Source organism: Panicum virgatum, chromosome 2K, assembly GCF_016808335.1.
Source record: "Panicum virgatum strain AP13 chromosome 2K, P.virgatum_v5, whole genome shotgun sequence".
Taxonomy (NCBI): Eukaryota; Viridiplantae; Streptophyta; class Magnoliopsida; order Poales; family Poaceae; genus Panicum; species Panicum virgatum.
The window spans coordinates 10,526,174-10,547,324 of record NC_053137.1 but is presented as its reverse complement, the minus strand read 5'-3'; the positions used below and the strand labels follow the sequence as shown (position 1 = coordinate 10,547,324).

General features: G+C 43.9%; 2 protein-coding genes, 1 non-coding gene and 1 pseudogene across 4 annotated transcripts; 1 reads left to right on the top strand and 3 right to left on the bottom strand.

Moving 5' to 3' along the window:
• Window positions 1–831: 831 nt before the first annotated feature.
• On the bottom strand, window positions 832–3,636 carry LOC120665965 (putative F-box protein At3g25750). 2 transcript variants are annotated; one of them, XM_039945705.1, is made up of 2 exons: window positions 3,492–3,636; window positions 832–2,326 (listed from the first exon to the last, which is right to left on the bottom strand). In XM_039945705.1, the coding sequence occupies exon 2, from the start codon at window positions 2,313–2,315 to the stop codon at window positions 1,098–1,100; it is 1,218 nt and encodes a 405-aa protein (XP_039801639.1). In that variant the 5' UTR covers window positions 2,316–2,326; window positions 3,492–3,636; the 3' UTR covers window positions 832–1,097. The 2 variants fall into 2 exon arrangements, with proteins under 2 accessions (XP_039801639.1, XP_039801646.1); XM_039945712.1 differs by having other exon boundaries at window positions 3,473–3,633.
• Window positions 3,637–5,836: 2,200 nt separating this feature from the next.
• Window positions 5,837–5,918, bottom strand: TRNAS-CGA. The gene has a single exon. It is a non-coding gene; the product is annotated as a tRNA-Ser (tRNA).
• A 155-nt stretch (window positions 5,919–6,073) lies between these two features.
• On the bottom strand, window positions 6,074–11,768 carry LOC120665973 (prohibitin-2, mitochondrial-like). Its single transcript, XM_039945722.1, has 5 exons — window positions 11,472–11,768; window positions 8,971–9,087; window positions 7,210–7,380; window positions 6,746–6,958; window positions 6,074–6,560 (listed from the first exon to the last, which is right to left on the bottom strand). Exons 1-5 carry the CDS (start codon window positions 11,643–11,645, stop codon window positions 6,369–6,371), a joined length of 867 nt encoding a protein of 288 aa, XP_039801656.1. The 5' UTR covers window positions 11,646–11,768; the 3' UTR covers window positions 6,074–6,368.
• Window positions 11,769–15,308: 3,540 nt separating this feature from the next.
• LOC120665962 lies at window positions 15,309–17,109 on the top strand (annotated as a pseudogene).
• The last annotated feature ends 4,042 nt before the right edge of the window (window positions 17,110–21,151 follow it).

The following is a 21,151-nucleotide window of genomic DNA, read 5'->3' as shown; positions in this document are numbered from 1 at the left end:
TAATTGATAACATGTCTTGCTGTTGTCTTTGTAGTTGTGGTGTTATAAATGGTTATTAGAGTTTGAAATACTGTACTTGTGCACGAAACTTTTATACGTTGTATTAATTGCCTCTTGTTTTGGTTTGGCTAGCTTCAGGGAATGAGAGGGGTGAGTGGTTGAGTAATCTTTGGTTTGCAGTGTTTGACCCGGAAAATAGACACTACAAGCACTTCAACGTGGTTTGCTGGTGCATCAACATTGATATGATGTGTATATTGATTTGTACAACTCAACCTGATTTTGTTCTGTTTTTTGTCAATTTGTTTCCGGTGGAAGATTGTAACTTTGGGAAGATGGTTGGTCAGGTAGCTGAATCCGATGTCCATTCCATGATACTAATTCAATTTAGATTGACTCGAGGCTTTTGACTTTGCAAAAAGCTTGTATGTGTGTCATAGTCAGAAGAATTTCTTCTGTTAGAACTTAGAATTGCGAGCTACAGCCAGCCAAGCAACACACACATTTACCTCTTACATCAGCATCAATCTGGCCTAGATAAACTTCCCCTGAAGTGCAACAATTTTGTTGATTGCCCACTCTTGTAACCTGTCCGACATCAGGTAATATGTTGTCATGGGACACATGACCGACTTGACCAGTTGTAGTCAGCCTGCCAAGTGACTGAAGACACTTCTGTTGGATATCCCACTACACAAAACTTTGGAGGTTTTTTTTTCCTTTTTTGCTTAAAACATACAGATTGCGCAGCATAGTAGTTAGTAAACAAAGCTAACGGCAACAGCAAGATGCCTCCATATAAGCACATTGCATCTCCACATTTTACAGGGGTAGATGAAGCATTGCAAACGTTTTCTACTCTTCAAATAACAGTAATTAGTTCCAGACTTCTGGGCTTTCAAGGTTTGCAGCACATAGCCAACAGTTACACAACTAGATCAAACGATTTAGTAGTGCAAGTGCAGACACAAAAACAACCAAACAGCGAAACTGAAAAGTCTGCTTACATATCCCCAGTTTAATGCAAGTCTCTGATTACTAATCTCTATGGAGAATGAAGGCGAGATTTCAGCACAAGCAGATGGAAGACGCATCCGTCACTCGCCATCAGCATCAGCGTAGAACATGCTTGGGTACACCCAAAAGGGCTGCAATTGGGTGTACCAGTTCCTCTTGAACTCAATGTCAGGGTCATTGTCTGGATCCCACACAGCATCTGCCTCATCACCAAGCCCATGCAAGATCCAGGGTACATCATAATATGCGTAGTACAAGCAGTTGTTCCTCCTACCCCATCGTCCCGGGCTGATGCAAGAAAACGCAGGGCTCCTCACATCGCTTCCAATAAAGAGCACGTAATTCTCCAGCTTCTCTACCTTCACCCAAACTACAGGTACAGTTGACATGTCGAGGCGATAAGCTTCGTAGTTGACAGGTGCCCCATCAAATAAAAGGGATATGTAGTGGTCAACAATGAGGAGCATGTCACCACACACCACAAGCCATGGCCTTAGATACGGGCATGCATCCATGTCATCCCACCACACAGTTGATATCTCCTGCAGACCAAGCTGGGGGGCCAAGGATAGAGTGTGGAGCCTGTACTCATAGTCCAGCGCAATGAACTGACCTTTGAACTCCACAATCTGCTCAATCCGTGAATCATTGAGCCTTAGTTCTGACCAAGAATCACTTCCAAGTGGCCAATCAAGCAGGGAGTGTTGGGTGCTGCCTTGTTTGGGTGCGGCGCAAACTAGGAGGTGTGCATCATGTGAGGCGAGGGGAGCTGTCAGCATGCCAGAGTAGAAATAAGTGTCCCCACTGAATCTGAATGGGAGCTGTGGTGGTAAAACTCTGGCACCTGTGAATACATCAACCACAACACAATTTCTGCCGCCACCACAAATCAGCTGACCATAAGAAGAGCCTGCAAAGCGTAACATCTCAAATGTGTCTTCAGGAATCTGGCAGCGCAGGGCAGTTCCCAGGTTGGCTAGATCAAGGACCTGGCATGTGCGGAGCTTGTGACCGTCATCACTTCTGGAAGGGAGACGACGAGCATGGACTCTGATATGAGGTCGGACAAGGAGAGGTGGGAACAAGGTGCAGAATGTGGATTTGGATGGGTATGAGGAGAAGGCGGAGCGCCAAGAGCGACAGGTGCCCGCAAAAGCGAGGACCTCGAGGAAGGAGCCCAACAGAGGAATGATGGATTGAAGCAGACCTTCTGGGAGATCCGCCCATCCTTGAAGCCTGCACACAGCAGGGGTTGTAGGAGAGGCAGAGGCGCTGGAAATTTTGCTAGGACTTTGCATGATGTCAGACTCTGCGATAAAGAAATGATCAGCAAGTTAGAAATACGAACTGAAAGAGAAATGAAAAATGGCAGATAGCTTGCTTGAGACATAGATACACTACAAAGAATTTAGTATATGTGTTAGATCTGGAACCACTTGTTTGGTTGTTATACAATCACGAACAAGAAACTCGATGCGGCTGAATAGCTCCTAGTATTCATCAGGTAAGACATACAGATGCAGGAAAAATGCAGTTTTGTATCCAGACTTGCTGAAATCTAATCTTTTTCTTCTACACTGCCTAACCCATATCTATTTCAGAACATGATATTTAGAGTGTTCTGCTGTACACAGAATTGACATATGAAACCAAGGTGAAAATTATTTTCTAATGGAAAAAATGCCCAATCAAGTGCTGAAATATGTGCTCATGTACCTTTCAAAAATGAACCGTGCATGACATACAGGGAAAAAAACATTTCAAATATCTTCTCAAAAGCACCAGCTTATACACACAAAAAAAGGTGGATGTTTTATCCTAGTCACATTCTAGGGTTGGCAGTTGGAATTATACTATACAGTTAAAGCAGAACTCAGGTGGAAACAAGATGCTAACGAAATTTGCTTGTTTGGTTTGGATTAAGAAATGGATCGGAAGCACTGATGAAGAGACACGGATGTACCAAATGAACCGAATAAAATAGGAAATAGGGACTAGGTGGCACCATGGCAGGTAGCCTCTCTACTACACATATTAGCACATATGCATCATGTACACGCACAAGAAAATTCTGTTCTCCAGATTAAATGTTCCCGGTTCTACTGCCTACTTGCCCAGTAGTCTTAGTCTACACAAATGCCAATACAAGAAAAGAAGCAAGGGTTGTTCAAATCAAGTAAATGTGCAACAATGTGCCAAAAGGTATACAAGTGATTTTAGCTCCTGCACTTGAGGAGAGCAGAACCCTAGCATCGAATTCGCCTAAATGTACCCGATCAATCAGATCCACCGGCACTAGGGTTTCTCCGTGCAGTACATATTATAATCACACCAAAGTCCAATGGGAACGAAACCCTGATAGCTCGATTCAAGACACAGGAACAAATGCTCGACGCGATTTCCGAAGGCCCTAAGGAGAAGGCACGGATGAACCGAGTAAGCAAAAGAAAGGAACCGGAAGAGAGGTGCAGGACCAGGCTAGCAAGCAGGCGTGGGTCGGCAGCGACGGTGCGGCGGCGGCAGCTGGTGCCGTCGATGACGGCGTTCCCTTCCTCCGCTTCCCACCTCCAGACGGGAGTCCGGCGGCTTCGTCTCCCCTCCCTCCGGTCTGTACTTTGCTCTCTGGCTGTGGGCCAAAGTTGGGCTTTATTAGGTTGGGCCGTAGATAATTCCATGTTGGGAAGCCCAAATGAAAATCCTGCTTGTCCGTGTGATAATGATGAATGCTTAGCAGAAATGATTCCTCAAAAAAAAAGAACAAAAATGATTATACTACTGGATGTCATAATACGTCCCTCAAACAAAACACAGAGAAGTTTTTTTTTAAAAAAACACTGAGAAGTTAATGTGCGCTACGTTCATACAGTAGTATCTAACAATAGTGTTGCTTGCATACTTGAAAATTAAGTAGAAATGGTCGTAATATATATGCAAGCTAAGATGCGTGATGGCAAGAATTTATCACAATCTTTATTTAGGATGCACTGAAACTATTATACTATATTGAATGCATCCAAATATACAACGCCTCACCCCTGCTGAAAAATAAATGCGTGACAATTGTTTGAAGAACAAAAAGGAAACAATTTGGCATGCTTCTTTCCTGACCAATGTATAGCAGGCCACCCTTTCTTCTTCCCTTATAGAATTAACACTGCCCGATCATCACTCACAAAAAGAACTTGCATTGGGCTACCAATGTTTGGGTATAGGTTCGTTCAAGTCTCTGCTGTGAGATGGAAGAACCGTGGGACGCAAGGAGGTCGTGGAAATGAGAGGCATCAAGAAACAATTTAGCACATCATTGCTTTGTGGAGGGGAGGTGTATGTTCAAAGCGACAGTAGGGCAGGCCCAGACGTATTCGAGGGTTTCGAAAGGCTTTCTATATCCTGCATGCATACACCTCACTCAAGCAACTGTTGGATTATTGCTAGCGCAGCATGGCGTGCTAATCTTGTAACCCTGCAGGAAACAGCAGACCATGACGCCCCATTAGCCATTCAGACCACATTGGTGTAAACGGACATTATTGACGTCAGAAACTTTAGTGCAGAAAATGAAAGTTTCAGACACTCAGACCGTCAGACGCTCAGTGTCAGTGTACGGCATATATAGCATTAGTAAAATGTATCAAAACTATGGAACAACAGGACAAACATAAAGCCATTAAATTATCACCGAAACTGCTTTTTTCTGAGACAAGTGATTGTATTCTGGTTCTATTGAGTGAATTTTTGAAATGAACTAAGAAGCTGGGAGCTAAAAAAATAGCTTCTCCAGCTAATGAATCATTTCTCTTGAAGAGTTAGCTTCCTTAAAGAATTAGATGTATCTCTACCGGACTGGCCTTTAGTTACGAGCAACAACAGGAGCTAGCATTAAGCAATTCAATTATGAGAAATTTTACAATGGTTGAAGAAAAATAGGAACCGTCCATTTTATAAAATTCTAAAGTGGTCAAAGTAGAACATATCCAGAAATATCCAAAATATAGGACCAAGTACCAAAAATAGAGGGACCAAATATTGATTTAATTTAATTTCCATAGATCAACTGTCAGAAAAAATTCAAGGGAGAGCATCTCCAAAAGTTTGGCAAATGGAGTTGGCATTCTTAATTTTTGGCAAAAATGCTTAAAACACTCCTCCAACAGTTTGGCAAACGACTTGGCAAAATATGACAACTTGGCAAAAACCCTCCCTCACCGCACATATTTGGCAACTTGGCAAAGGGCTTGGCAAATCCTCTCCATGCTTGCATGCTACGTTGTGACCATAAAAATAAAGTCTTCTCCATACTTGCATGCTGCCTATTGCCTTTTTTTATTTTACCAAGTCCGAAATAGCAAACTATTGGAGAGAAACTATTTTTTTACTTTGTAAATAGTTTTGGGAGTTGGCAAATCACAAAATTTGCCAAGTAGAATATGGCAAACTTTTGGAGATGCTTAGTACCTAAGTCTACTTTACAATCATTGTAAAAGAGCTTTTAAATTATACTCCATCCGTTCCAAATTATAAGTCGTTCTAAGAATCTTAGAGAGTCAAACCATTTTAAAGTTTGACTAAAATTATCTTATTATATAAATTTGATCAAATTCGAAAAACTTTGACTCTCCAAAATTCTTGAAATAATTTGGAACGGAGGGAGTAATCAAGACAGTTAGTAGACTGATCCTTGAGTGGTCGTTTTTTCCTCTCCATGATTTTTTACAGAGCCTCGCCTTCTGGCTTGACCAGAACTGCCAAAAAAGCCGAATCAAACAAAAAAAAAAAGAAAAAACTGCCAAAAAGGGAATAAAAAAGCGGAGGACAAAAACGTCGACAGCAGGATTCGAACCTGCGCAGGCAAAGCCCAACAGATTTCGAGTCTGTCTCCTTAACCACTCGGACATATCGACGGCTTGTTGCTGTGCCAAAAGCAGTAATCTATATAACCATATATACGCATGTGAACCTTGGCAACTTATTTAATTCCTGCCTTGGTTAATAGTACGCCTCTGTAAGGTAGAGTCACAAAGGTCGCATTGACCATTACGGAACCCAAACCACCATATAAAATTAAGGATGCAGGTGCATTAACTAATCCAAAAGCGAACAAAACAAAATACCCATCATAACATATTGAGACCAAAAAAACAGAATTTGTTCCTTATTGAACATCCTAGAGGACATCGTTGGAATGAAACATGCCAGTTTGTTTGCGTTTTCCAGTCCATTTGGCACGCGCCTATTTCACAACTACCGTATCCAAGAGGGGCGACTAGCGAGACTTCGTTCAAAACCGTGCGCCCCTCGCAATGTCTGGTACAACGACATCCACACTCAGAACAAAGTGATGAAGGGCGACATCATTTCTTCTTGCTTGAGACACTCAGCTGCTGGAGGTTGAGCAGCAGGTCGTTGGAGTCCAGGAAAACCTTGTTGGCCGAGGCCGCGATGGTGTGAGAGATCTCCCTTGCAGCTTCAATCTGCCTCAGGGCAAGGAAAGCTGGGTTGTTTGCGATGGCCTGGCCAATCAGCTCCGCAGACTTGGCCTCTCCCTGTTCACAGCATAGAACATCAAAAGCAGATTGTGTTTCAGAACTCATCTCACAAAACAGATCGACCTATAAAACCTGGCCAGCATGAAGGCAAAATTATCAATAGAACCAGCATCTTCCTCTAATTGTACTCCCAATCCTTTTCAGACATAGGTGTCATGCTTATACAAGAATTGTTTTCTTACCTGAGCCCTGATAATTGCACTTCTCTTATCCTGCTCGGCTTTCTCTACAATGAACTTCGCACGCTCAGCTTCCTGTGCAGCAACCTGTTTGGCCTCAATGGCATGGGTGAACTCCTTCCCAAAGCTCAGGCTTGTAATTGAGACATCATCAAGAGCAATGTTGAAGTTTCTGGCCCTCTCCGTCAGTATCTTCCTAATCTCCCTACTCACAGTCTGAAATTGGAGGGAAAAAAGAGTAAACAATTTGTGCTATTTAAGTATGAACTTCTTTCCATATAATCCCTCTGTTTCAAATTATAGGTCATTTTGGCTTTTCTAAATTCATAGATTTTACTATGCACCTAGTTATATAATATGTGTAGATACACGATAAAAACAATGAACCTAGAAAGGCTACGATGACCTATAATTTGGAATGGAGGGAGCAATAGATAAGAAATAAACAGAGAATACGTAGACCACACCTCTCTCTGTGTGATCAGTTGGCTAGCATTGTATTGGGCGACAACAGCTTTCAGTGTTTCATGAATGATAGAAGGCAGAACTCGCTCGTTGAAGTTCTCCCCTAGAGTCCTGTAGATATGGGGTAGCCTCTCTGGCATAGGCCTTGTGAGGACACGAAGACCAATTTTCACCTGCCCAAACAAAGTACAAAACAGACAGCTCAGAATATAAAAAATGAGTCACATGATTAATGATAGCTTGTTACAAAAATAATATATACCATTTCATAAACTACAGCAATATATTATGATAAAATCAAAGAAGTGCATGAGAACTTAATAGGAAAAACAAACTGCAGCGTCCCGCAGAGCATGATAAACAATGTAGCCCACTCCATAACATGAAAAAAGTTAAAAGATTACCGTTTGCGCCTCAGGCATAAAAAGTAACTAGAATAGATGTAGGTAGAAGAGCATGCAAAAGAAAAATGCTTTATTTTTTTTGAAATGGAAAATTGCTTTATTAATATCTGGTTAAAGCACCCCAGATGGCAACAACTGATAGTGGTCAAACAAACTGCAAGATAGTCTTCTGAATTTAGGTTAACCATTGACATCTTTTGCAGCAAACTAGCAATGATACTACTCTCCCAAGAATTTACGAACAAATATATTGAATATAAATTGAAGAGAACCCACTTCTGTTGACATAATCATAACAGCCAATGCAGCCATTTTAGGCCCATATGAACTAATCAAGGATGAAACAGGTTGGTCGGCCCAAATTTCAGATGAACTTGATACTTTGATAGTGCAACAACAACAACAACAACAACATAGCCTTTTTTCCCAAGCAAGTTGGGGTAGGCTAGAGATGAAACCCGAAAGAAATAAGTTCAAGGTTCAGGCACATTAATAGCTAGTCTCCAAGCGCTCCTATCCAAAGCTATCTCTTTAGAGATGTTCCAATCCTTAAGGTCTCTCTTAACCGACTCAACCCACGTCAGTTTAGGTCTACCTCTACCCCTCTTTACATTATCGACTAGCTCAAGGACCCCATTACGCACCGGCGCCTCAGGAGGCCTTCGTTGGACATGTCCAAACCATCTCAGCCGATGCTGAGTAAGTTTCTCCTCAATTGGTGCCACCCCGACCCTATCCCGAATAACTTCGTTCCGGACTCTATCCCTCCTTGTGTGCCCGCAAAACCACCGCAACATCCGCATCTCTGCTACACTCAGTTGCTGCACATGTCGCCTTTTTGTAGGCCAACATTCAGCACCGTATAACATCGCCGGACGAATTGCTGTCCTATAGAATTTGCCTTTTAGCTTTTGTGGCACCCTCTTGTCACAAAGGATGCCAGAAGCTTGCCGCCATTTCAACCAGCCAGCTGAAATTCTATGCCTAACATCTTCATCAATGTCGCCATCCTTTTGTAGCACCGATCCTAAATACCGAAACGTATCCTTCTGGACCACCACTTGCCCATCTAGACTAACGTCTCCCCACTCATGCCTAGTCGCGCTGAAATCGCACATCATGTACTCGGTCTTGGTCCTACTAAGTCTGAACCCTTTCGACTCTAACGTGCGTCTCCACAGCTCTAACTTCCTATTAACCCCTGCCCTACTCTCGTCAACTAGCACCACATCATCAGCAAAGAGCATACACCAAGGGATAGTGCATTGATCCCTACTCGATACTTTGATAGTGCATTGATAGAAAAACTGAAGAATAATAAGTTGGAACCATTGGACTAAAAGAGATATGCATATTTACCATCTGAAGATCCCTGCTTCCAGAAGTACTCTCAACAAGATTCGGGCGAGCGCGGACATCATAAATGATTGGCCGTTCAAACCATGGGATCATAAAGTGAGTCCCTTCAGGGTATACCTGCATAAAGAAAACATTTGCTACATTTAGCAAAAAAAAATGAACTGGCTCATCATCCAGAGGAGTGTGCATACTAAATGATAACCCAATCAACAAAGTCAAACTGCACATCAAGAAATTTTCACTAGTTCACACATTAAAGCCCTACAAGTACATCAAATTTTGGTGTACTGGAGAACACAGTAACTGATATATGACAGCAAATCTAGAACTACAAATAATTTTGAGCTATTTATAACAGTCACATACATCTCTGAGCACATGCACGCCACACCAATGCAAAACTGTTAATCAAGTACTTTATGACTACACACAAATGAGTAAATGGAAAAACATGCTTCCTTAGCTACACTCTTCATTAGACTCAATGAGAAATAAGCATCCACACACTAAGAAAGCGCAAAGGATACCTAGCATCTATTTGCATCAATTGTGTCTAATTGTAGACTTTATAAAGCTTGCATGGGTCCTCAAGATGACTTCCTAACAAGTTGGCTCTGTATGGTAGATGTAGATAAACCCCCATCCCTCTTTGTACTGTTGGCACCAAACTAGCACCGTAGCAAAGCCCAGCACATTTCATGGCATTATTGGTGGTAAAATTCAAAGCACCATTACAGCAATTATGATGTAAAAACTAGCAAGCATTTCACAGGAAGGATAGAGGACTCAGGAAAAAAATCGCATAGATAATCATTTATCAGCAAAATCACACAAGATGTCCTTTTAACTCTAAGGCCATCTAAGACCAAGATGCTGTGAATCCTCCCCTAAGAATTGGTAGTGCGCACCTGCACCAACAACTCTTCCATTTTGAATTTGCAGAAATGTTGCAGAAAATAGCATGGCAAGAAAACAACATTTCATGTACAGACAATCATTGGGATGAATATCAGGAATGAAGCATATAAAGATGAATGAAGTCAAAAATAACAACTATACAGGTTACATGTACATAAAAAAAGGGCGTACCCAGTGCCGTAGGCTTCCCGCACTGTGCGGGGTCTGGGCCTCTGGGGAAGGGTTGTCTTTAAGCCCCATGCCTTACCCACACAAATGTGCAGAGGCTGGGGCTCGAACCCGGGACCTAAAACTAGAAAATTTTCATCTGGTCAATTGAACCAATAATTTCTTTCAAGGAACAAATAAAGAGCACCCAAGAACACACATCAATTAACCTAACATGGCAGAAAGTAAAATAGATATATTTCTGTCCATTATGATTAGAGAAATAACAAGATGTAGAGTTGATTTACAATATGCAAATGTGTCGCATCAAATATAGGATAAACCCTTAGAAAAGCAAGTGCACCTGTCTGTGATAAACTGCTAGTTCAGATTTTTGTAGATGAAATTCAACAAAGGTGAAAGTGAGGTTTTCTTATCTTGCATGGCAGTTGCTAGTTCCAAACCATATTTTACTGAAAATTCCAAAATTACCATAACTGTCATCTCTGAAAGTGGGATAACATACACATAGACACATCAAACTATAGTTGTTCAACAATAAAGCTTGCAAGCACTTCAGACTTCGTAGATTAGATGTAAACAGAAACCAGAAGATTAAATCGCAACTATTGAAGTAGAGTGTGGGATGTTATTGCAAGTACTCAGCAACCATCCTGAGAATAAATGACTAGGATTTGAACCATCGTCAGTATGTTCTCTAATCTGAATTAGGGAAAGGGTGACGTTCCCCATTGACAATTTGATAGGCGCACCTCATGTTTTTTTCCAATTGCAATACACAGTTAGCACTAATTTATGGGAATTATATGCCATTAACATACCAGACTGCAATTCAGCAAACTACACTATCTCTATTTCTCTAACCACATTTGACGAACGCCAAAAGGATGCCAACCCTGCTGATGATATGAAAAGTTGCTACAGATGCACATGGTACATTCCCCCTTGGCGATTTGAATGGCACAGCTCACGTTTCGCCAATTGCATTACATGGTTAGCTCTGATTTACGGGAAATAAGTCCAAAATGCCAATATTATTAACATCCCGGACTACAATTCGGGAAACCACACTATCTCTAGCCACATTTCACAAAAGCCAAAAAGGATGTCAACCCTGCTGACGATATGACAAGTAACTACAGACGCACACGATACATGTCTCAGATTCCTTCTATAAAAGCAGCATGCATGATTATCCCAGATTTACCGGGATGTACCTACAAATCGAGAGAAATGTTCGAAGGGGCATCATCCAGGACGCAATCCATGTCAACACAGCGCCTACAGCCACATTTCTCCCCCAATCGCACCCTCAAGCCTACCGAACCAACACTCCACCGCACATCGAATGCAGAGAGAGAGAGAGAGAAGAAAGGGGGGCCAGCGAGGGAGCGCGTCGGCCGCGGCGTCCATACCTTGTCCTTGATCCCCTGGATGCGGTTGAAGACGATGGCGCGGTGCCCGCCCTCGACGTTGTAGAGGCTCTGCGTGGCGGCGTACACGGCGGCGCCGCCGAGCACGGCGACCTTGACCAGCGCGCTGGCCCCCGGCGGGGGCGCCGGGATCCGGCCGCCGCCCTTCACGTTCATCCTCGCCGCCGGAGACGGAGCTGGAGGTACGCGGACGAGGGGGGCCGCGCGAGGAGGAGGAGGAGGTGGAGAGCTGGGGGGCGGCGCGGCGGCTAGGGTTTATCTGGGGGGTTTGTTTGAGGAGGGCTGGAGGGGGAACGGGAAGCCGCGGCCTTGAGGAGGGCGGCGGGTGATCGCAGCCGTCGGATTTCGAGTGGACGGCGGGGGAGCAGAGGTGAGGGGATAAGGCCCGCTTAGTTCGCGAAAAAATACTGTAGCACATAATGTCTAATTATAGATTAATTAAATTTAAAAAATTCTGTTAATTAGTTAAACTGTGTAATTAGTTATTTTTTTAACTATATTTAATATTTCATATATGTGTCAAAAGATTCGATGTGACAAGTACTATACGAAAAATTTTAAAAACTAAACGGGGCCCAAGCGGGTGGTTTTCTTTCCTGCACAGCAAGAAAGAAACGGATTCTAGAGGTCACGTTGCAGGGTGGGAGCGGTGAGGTGCACAGGCACAGCTGCAGGCCTGGCCTCCGTCCACGTGGCAACGTCCAACAATGCGATCATGCCTATTCAACAAAAGTCAGTGTGCTAATCTTAAAGCAAAGCGAAAAGCATACCCATTCCGACGGTGGCGGAGCGGTGGCGGAGCTTGAGCGAGTAATCAGAAGGATCAGCTATGATACTTTGTCTTAAAAATCAATATCAGTAGCTGGCTTACTGTTTATTTAGTGCAGATTTTCAAAAATCAGAGGAGCCATGGCCCCCTTTTAAATGCACTAAGCTCCGCCAGTGCAATCCGATATCCATTGCTAGTTGTCATGTATAGAGTTTTAAAACATCATCATATTTATAGGTATTTTAAAAATATGATTTTATAATGTAGAGAGAAAAAAAAGTTGGAGATACAAGACACGTGCGATCACTTATAGAGTTGCAAGTTGAGAGGTAAGATTGGTTCTCGACTTGTTTTGGCTTATTTCCTCTCACATAATACTATTCATTCTACCAGCCGAATACTATTTATCAGATCAGCCGAACAGCCTCTAAATTTGTACGAAAGATTGGTTTGTAAAAAGGTTTGTGCAGTACTCATCACATCGAATCTTCGGACATATGCATGGTGCATTAAATGCAGTTACACAGTCTAACTGATTCATACGAAATGAATTTAATGATGCTATTAATTCATAATTGAACACTAATTATCAAATAATAACGAAATATACTACATTACTAAAATTTAAAATTTTTCACCATCTAAACACAGCCAGCCATAGTGTAGTACTCCAATACTAGTAGTGGACAATTTGATGACGTAGACACCTCGTCCGCCTAATGTTGGCACCACTCTTCATTCCACCTTCATTATCCTTGTTAATGACCTTCGTTTTCTAGCACCAAATTAAGCAAGTGAATTTGTAACCAACACTCGAGTAATTTTCGATTTGCTTTGTCAATCGATTTTCTGTACGTCGGCTGCTTGCCTGCCTTGCCCTGCCGGCCCAGCAAGCGAGCTAGCTCTGCAGTAGCCAAGCCCGCAACTAGTGCTACAGAGGGGCCGTTTGGAGGGCTTCACCCACAGCTCCGCCAGCAGCTCCAACCGGAAGCCGTGCCAAACGGTCGCACAGGCGGAGTGCTCCAAGGCAGTGCACTGGGAGAGGTGGAGCACTTTTTACAGAGTGCTCCGGTGGAGCCACAAAACGTGGCTTCACATGCCAGGGAGCCCTCCCAAACGGCCCAGAGCCTAGCACTCTGGGCTCCTTGCCTGCTGTGTGACTGAGAAGGCCGAGCACGTGTGGCTCGCAGCTAGCTGCCGAATTAGTTTATGATGTGAAAATTTTAGCCTATTTTAACATTGTTAGCGTGTATTGTAATTATTGTTGTGGTACACTTTATTACTGTATTGTTACTCAAGTAAAGATCAACCAGGTTGATTTGATCTGCTAAATCTTTAGAAAGGTGCTACAGGTGGTGGACTCAACAATCTAACATATTAGCTATGGTAGACTCAAAGAACAAACCACATTAACCATGATGTAGAATCAATATGTGCGCATCTTAGTAACAAATCAAGTTTATCCAAGTTCCAGAATCTCAACTAATGACTGGTCATGCTATTAAACCGTGAGACAATGCTGGTGGGCCTTATACAATATCCATACCAACATTGGTAGTTAAATAAAGCCCTGTTTAGTTGGTGAAAAGTTTTTGGTTTTGGTACTGTAGTACATTTCGTTGTTACTTGACAAATAATATCCAATCATGAATTAATTATGCTTAAAAGATTCATCTCATACTAATCAGTTAGACTATGTAATTAGTTATTTTTTTAATTGTATTTAATGCTTCATGCATGTGTATATGACGGGTAGTGTAGAAAAATTTTCGAGTATTAAACAGGGCCTAAACGAAAAGAACAATATTGAAACGGACGCTGCCATGCAACTTTGATGTGCGTGCGTTGGGCTATGGGCCTCACGTACATTTTATTCCATTGAAGCAATTTTGGTTTTCACTTGATTTTTTCCTAGCATGTTTGATTATTAAATCGATTGACTTTTTGTATTCTTGTCACTCAGTTTTGTTAGCTGGCAAAACCACGTGGCTTCATCCTATTGGTTTGGAAATTGAGTGATGTTGTCACAAATTTTTACTCGCTTGTTGTGGAGTCATTGCCTTCTTTTTCGGCCCTTAAGTAGTCAGGTCCATTGAATTGAGACCAGCTGGAGAGGCCCATTAGGATAAGTTACCTGGTTCCTGGCCCATTAGGTTTTTTTAGATGTTAACTAACCTTCAGTCCATCAACACATGCAAGGTGGTTCCTGGCCAATGCATCAAGGAAATCCGGCCGAGCAAAAATGGCTTGGTTCCATAGCACATTTTGTGCTAGAGAACTTTGACCGTTAATTGCTAGTATTAAATGAAAGCAGTTTGTAAAACTAACTTCACAACCTCTGCGCTAGGAATACTGAAGAATCTAATAAGGCATTTGATCGCGTGATTAGAGAATGGTTACTGTAGCATAACTATAGTCAATCATCAATTAATTACTATCATTAGATTCGTCGCGAAAAGTTACGCCCATTTTTTAAAAAAATTGCAAATAGACTTCATTTGGAGAACCTGCGTTCGATTCTAGTATGTAGTAGGATCCAAACAAGGCCATGGACTGCAGCCTGAAATATGTCAGCCCCCAGGCCTGGACGTCGCCAACCTCAATAATCATCAGCCTCCAGCAAGTCCCCTAGAGCGGATAAGCCTCCTCCGTACACAGACAATAACTAGGAGCCCGTCGCAAATTCGGTGAGGATGACGCCGTCCGTTGAGAACATGAACACACGTTTGGCCAGTAAAATGCACGCACACGTAAAAATCTATGAATCTAGAAAAGTTAAAACACACCATTGCATTTGAGAATGATTGGAACCTGAAACAGAGGGAGTATGTATAATGTCCGACAATGTCTGAAAGAAAAGGTGCAAACAAGAAGGCAACAACAATAATGATAATTGCACCGGCGCGTGCACTCAGTAGAGAAGGCAGACCGCGGTGCCGTAGTATGGCCGAAATTGGGCCAAGAGTCCTACTCACGACTACGACGTACTGTGGGGGTTACAATGCAATGTACACTTGCATCTCCGATTCTCCGTTAGTCGGATGGCGCGTCACAATCCAAAGCAACAGCCAGAACCCAGAGCAACCATGAACCGCGGCCTGCCGCTCCTTGTACTACACCTCCTCCACCACCACCTCGTCGCCACCATGTGCTCCGGCGACGACGACCAGTTCGTCTACTCGGGCTTCGCTGGCGCGAGTCTCTCGACGGACGGCGTCGCGGCGATCACGCCGGACGGCATGCTCGAGCTGACCAACGGGACGCTCCAGCGCAAGGGGCACGCGTTCCACCCGTCGCCGGTGCGCCTGCTCCGCGCCGGCGGCGGCGCGCGGTCCTTCTCCACCTCCTTCGTGTTCGGCATCCTGTCCGACCACGCCGGGCTGAGCGCCCACGGCATGGCGTTCGTGGTCGCCGCCGGCACGGACTTCTCCGCCGCCCTGCCCAGCGGGTACCTGGGCCTCCTCAACGTCCGGAGCGACGGGGACCCCCGCAACCGCCTCCTCGTGTCGGCGTCGACGTCAACAGCCTCCACTCGGCGCAGTCCTACGCCGCCGGCTACTACGACGACGACCAGGGCGGCGGCGAGTTCCGCAACCTGACCCTGATCAGCGGCGAGGCCATGCGGGTCTGGGTGGACTACGACGCCGCCGTCGCGCGTGTCGACGTCGCCATGGCTCCGCTCGGCGTGCCCAATAAGCCTTCGAGGCCACTGGTGTCCGCCACGAGCAACCTCTCGGCTGTTGTCGCAGCCGACTCGGCCTTCGTCGGGTTCTCCGCGGCGACCGGCGGGACCCTGCGATCCAGGCACATCGTTCCCGGCTGGAGCTTCAGCATGGACGACCGTCCCGCGCCGGCGATCGACATCGGCAAGCTACCCAAGCTGGCTCGTCTTTCCAGCAAGGATCGGTCGAGGATCCTGGAGATCGTCCTGCCGGTAGCAACCGCGGCCTTCCTCGCCGCTGCCGCCGCTGCCATCTTCCTTGCGGCGAGGCGACATCGGAGGTACGCTGAGCTCCACGAGGACTGGGAGCTCGAGTTCGGGCCGCACAGGTTCTCGTACAAGGATCTGTTCCACGCCACGGGGGGCTTCAAGGACTCGAACCTCCTCGGCATCGGAGGGTTCGGGAGGGTGTACCGGGGGTGCTCCCCACCTCCAAGACAGAGATCGCGGTGAAACGGGTGTCGCACGAGTCGAGGCAGGGCATCAAGGAGTTCGTCGCGGAGGTCGTCTGCCTCGGCCGCCTCCAGCACCGCAACCTCGTGCAGCTGCTTGGCTACTGCCGGCGCAAGGGAGAGCTCCTGCTGGTGTACGATTACATGCCCAACGGGAGCCTCGACAAGTACCTGCACGCTCCATTGTTGTTGCTGGACTGGGCCTCGAGGATCCGGATCATCAAAGGTGTGGCGTCGGGCTTGCTGTACCTGCACCAGGACTGGGAGAAAGTGGTCGTCCACCGAGACATCAAGGCGAGCAATGTCCTCCTCGACGGCGAGATGAACGGGCGGCTCGGCCACTTCGGCCTCGCGAGGCTCTACGACCACGGGTCCCGACCCAAAACCACCCACGTGGTCGGCACCATCGGTTACATAGCCCCGGAGCTCGGGCGCAGGGGAGAGCGTCACCTCTCACCGACATCTTCGTTCCAGAGGTGTTATATTGTGATCCAAATTCTAATGGGAGATTGTTGGAATTTGGACTTGACCCATTAAGTATTTCATTTATTTCAAATAAATCCCAAAAGTCCATGTGGTGCAAATTTTTAATCCCACATTGCTAGTACAAGTTGAGGAGACCATATGACTCTCCTGTATATCTAACCCATAGGCTTCACCAGAGAACATCAATTCGATTATTCCCCTTATAAACTACCGTTAGACGTTGTAAACACACACCCGATATATTGAAGTTCTTGCTGGCTGGCGCCCGTGGTTTTTACCCTTCGCATTGGAGGGGTTTTCCATGTTAAATCCTTGTGTCTCTTGAAGTTTGATCTTTGTTGTTTTCATCGTTTTGTTCGCCGTCGCTTCTAACAAGTGGTACCAAGAGCCGTGGTTTCAAGTTAGGGTTTCGTGATGGCGTCGATGAAGTATGATCTACCGATGTTGGACTACAAGACGAGGTTCTCGATATGGCAAGTCAAGATGAGAGCTATTCTGGCGCAAACCAATGATCTTGATGAGGCACTGGAAAAATCGGGAAGAAGAAGAAGGATGAGTGGACCGATGAGGAGAAGCGCAAGGACCGTAAGGCTCTTTCTCTTATTCAGTTTCATCTATCTAATGATATTCTGCAAGAAGTGCTGCAGGAAAAGACTGCTACAGAATTGTGGCCAAAACTGGAATTGATCTGCATGTCGAAGGATCATACCAGTACATTGCATATGAAGTTGAAGCTGTATACGCTTAAGATGCAAGAGGGTGATTCGGTGATGGGTCACCTATCTGTCTTCAAGGAGATCGTTACTAACCTAGGGTCGATGGAGGTTAAGTATGAAGATGAGGACTTAGGTCTTCTCTTATTATGCTCTTTGCCAAGTTCTTATGCAAGTTTTCGTGACACCATACTATTAAGCCGTGATGAACTAACCATTGCGGAAGTTTGTGAGGCACTCCAGTTTAAGGAGAAGATGAAAGACATGGTGCAGACAGATGGATCGTCCTCAAGGGGCGACACCTTGCATGTTAGAGGCAGATCAGAGCAAAGATCATTCAGCGACAACAACGATCGTAGCAAGAGCAATGACGGTAGAGGCCGCTCCCAGTCCAAAGGTCCCAAGAAGAAATTATTTTGTAAGTACTGCAAGAAGAAATTTCATATGATTGAGGATTGTTGGAAATTGTAGAATAAGGAGAAGAGGAAAAATAAATCTGATGGTAAGGCTAGTGTTGCTTCTGCTGGTGAAAACTCTGAGTCAGATTATTTGGTTGTCTTTGCTGGTTGTGTTGCTGGTCATGATGAGTGGATTCTTGATTCTGCATGTTCCTTTCATATCTGCACTAACAGAGATTGGTTCAGTTCCTATGAGTCTTTGCAGAACGGTGATTTTGTGCGCATGGGAGATGATAACACGTGTGAGATTGTTGGCATTGGCTCTGTTCAGATCAAGACCCATGATGAAATAATTCGCACACTAAAAAATGTGAGGCACATACCAGGAATGAAAAGAAATTTGATCTCGTTGAGCACACTTGATAAAGAAGGACTCAAATACACCGCTTCAGGTGGAGTTGTAAAGGTATCTAAAAGTTCTCTTGTATGTTTGCTGGGTGATCTAAATCCTTCAAATTTATATGTTCTCAGAGGTTGTACTTTGCATGGTTCTGTTTCTGCTGCTAATGTTGCTAATACTGAACCTAGTAAGACTGACCTTTGGCATATGCGTCTTGGACACATGAGTGAACTCAGTATGACAGAATTAATGAAGAGAAACTTGCTGGATGGCTGCATTCTGAGTGGCAAGAAGTTCTGTGAGTATTGTGTATTTGGTAAGCACAAGAGGGTCAAATTCAATACCTCTATTCATACCAAAAAGGTACACTTGATTATGTTCATGCTGATTTGTGGGGTTCTTCCCGTAAGCCTTCATATGGTGGTGCTCGTTATATGCTTACTATTATTGATGATTACTCTAAAAGAGTCTGACCTTATTTTCTGAAAAACAAAGATGATATTTTTGCTGTTTTTACAGAGTGGAAAGTTATGATAGAAAGGCAAACTGAGAAGAAGGTCAATGTGCTTCGCATTGATAATGGTGGAAAATTTTGTTCGGATGTTTTTGATGATTATTGCAGAAAAGAAGGCATTGTTAGGTATCACACCATCCCATACACTCCGCAGCAGAATGGTGTGGCCGAGCGCATGAACAGGACCATTATCTCGAAGGCTCGTTGCATGCTGTCCAACGCCCGCATGAGCAAGCGTTTTTTGTGCTGAGCCTGCTAATACTGCATGCTATTTAATCAACATGTCGCCTTCTATTCCACTCAACAAGAAGAATCCTATTGAGATATGGTCTTGTACACCTGCAGATTATTCACATGAGTTTTTGGCTGCACTGCTTATGCTCATGTTGATAATGGAAAATTAGAGTCTAGAGCTATTAAATGTCTGTTTCTTGGTTATGATTCGGGAGTCAAAGGATATAAATTGTGGAATCCTGAAACTAAAAAGACTTTCATGAGCAGAAGTATTGTTTTCAATGAGTGTGTGATGTTTACTGACAGTCTGTCCACAGATGATACTTTAGTTGAAAAATTGCAGCCACAAGTTAGTGTGCAGGTGGAGCTTATGGATGAACAGAAAAATGAAGTTGTTGGTAATGATATTTTAGATAGTATTCCTGATACAGTTCAGCACTCACCTCCAGTTTCACAGTGTGATTTGCAGCATGAGAAGGATGTAGATTTACCTATTGCTCTTCGCAGATCAAAGATGAGTTGTGGACCTCCAAACCGTTTAATTAAAGAGTGTAATATGACTTATTATGCTTCGAGTTGTGCTGAACAGGTGGAGGATGCTTATGAGCCAACAACATATTCTGAAGCCGTTGATTCTGTTGATAAGGAGAAGTGGATCTCAGCTATGCAGGAGGAGATGCAGTCTCTTGAGAAAAATGGCACATGAGAGATTGTGAGCTTACCTGAGAAAAAGAAGTCTGTTCGCTGCAAATGGGTCTTCAAGAGAAAGGAGGGTTTGTCTCCTAGTGAGCCTCCAAAATTTAAGGAAAGGTTAGTTTCAAAGGGCTTCAGTCAGATTTCTGGTGTTGATTATAATGATGTGTTCTCTCCAGTTGTGAAGTATAGTTCAATTCGCACTTTCTTTAGTATTGTTGCTGTGCATGATCTTGAAGACTGCATTTTTGCATGGAGAGTTTGAGGAGGAAATTTACATGGATCAGCCAGAAGGATTCATAGTGCCAGACAAGAAGAATTATGTTTGCAAATTGAAGAAGTCCTTATATGGTTTGAAACAGTCTCCTCGTCAGTGGTATAAGAGGTTTGATTCATTTATATTGTTACATGGTTTTAAAAGATCTGAATATGATAGCTGTGTTTACATTAAGATTGTTGATGGATCACCTATATACTTGCTGTTATATGTTGATGACATGCTTATTGCTGCCAAGAGCAGAAAAGAAGTCACTACAATAAATAAATTGTTGAGTAGTGAATTTGATATGAAGGATCTTGGTGTTGCTAAGAAAATTCTAGGTATGGAGATTACCAGAGACAGAAAATCTGGTTTATTATTTCTTAGTCAGCATAATTACATTAACAAGGTTCTTCAGTGTTTCAATATGCATGATTCAAAGCCAGTTAGTACTCCTATTGCACCTCACTTTAAATTGTCAGCCGCTCAGTGTCCTAGTTCTGATGAAAATGTTGAATACATGTCAAAAGTCTCATATTCTAGTGTTGTTGGCTCTTTGATGTATGCCATGGTCTGCACTCGTCTAGATTTATCATATGGTATGAGTTTGGTTAGCAGATACATGTCTAATCCTGGTAAAGAACACTGGAAGACAGTTCAGTGGATTTTCAGGTACCTCAGAGGAACAACAGATTCTTGTTTGAAGTTTGGGAGAACTGATCAGGGACTCATTGGTTATGTGGATTCAGATTATGCTGCTGATTTGGATAGGCGCATGTCACTCACAGATTATGTGTTCACTGTTGGCAGTTGTGCTGTGAGTTGGAAGGCTACTTTACAGTCTGTTGTTGCTATGTCTACCACAGAAGCAGAATATATGGCTATTGCTGAAGCGTGCAAGGAGTCAGTTTGGCTGAAATGTTTGTTTGCTGAGCTGTGTGGAGTTGATTCTTGCATTGATTTATTTTGTGACAGTCAAAGTGTTATTTACCTCACCAAAGATCAGATGTTTCATGAAAGGAC

What these genes read in the sequence shown, in the direction of transcription:
- LOC120665965 (XM_039945705.1), bottom strand. Translation starts at nt 2,315, where the DNA reads ATGCAAAGTCCTAGCAAAATTTCCAGCGCCTCTGCCTCTCCTACAACC.
- LOC120665973 (XM_039945722.1), bottom strand. Translation starts at nt 11,645, where the DNA reads ATGAACGTGAAGGGCGGCGGCCGGATCCCGGCGCCCCCGCCGGGGGCC. An exon ending in AACTGATCACACAGAGAGAG is followed by an intron (nt 6,959 to 7,209) that starts GTGTGGTCTACG and finishes CTCCAATTTCAG; the next exon opens with ACTGTGAGTAGGGAGATTAG. An exon ending in GTGCAATTATCAGGGCTCAG is followed by an intron (nt 6,561 to 6,745) that starts GTAAGAAAACAA and finishes TGCTGTGAACAG; the next exon opens with GGAGAGGCCAAGTCTGCGGA.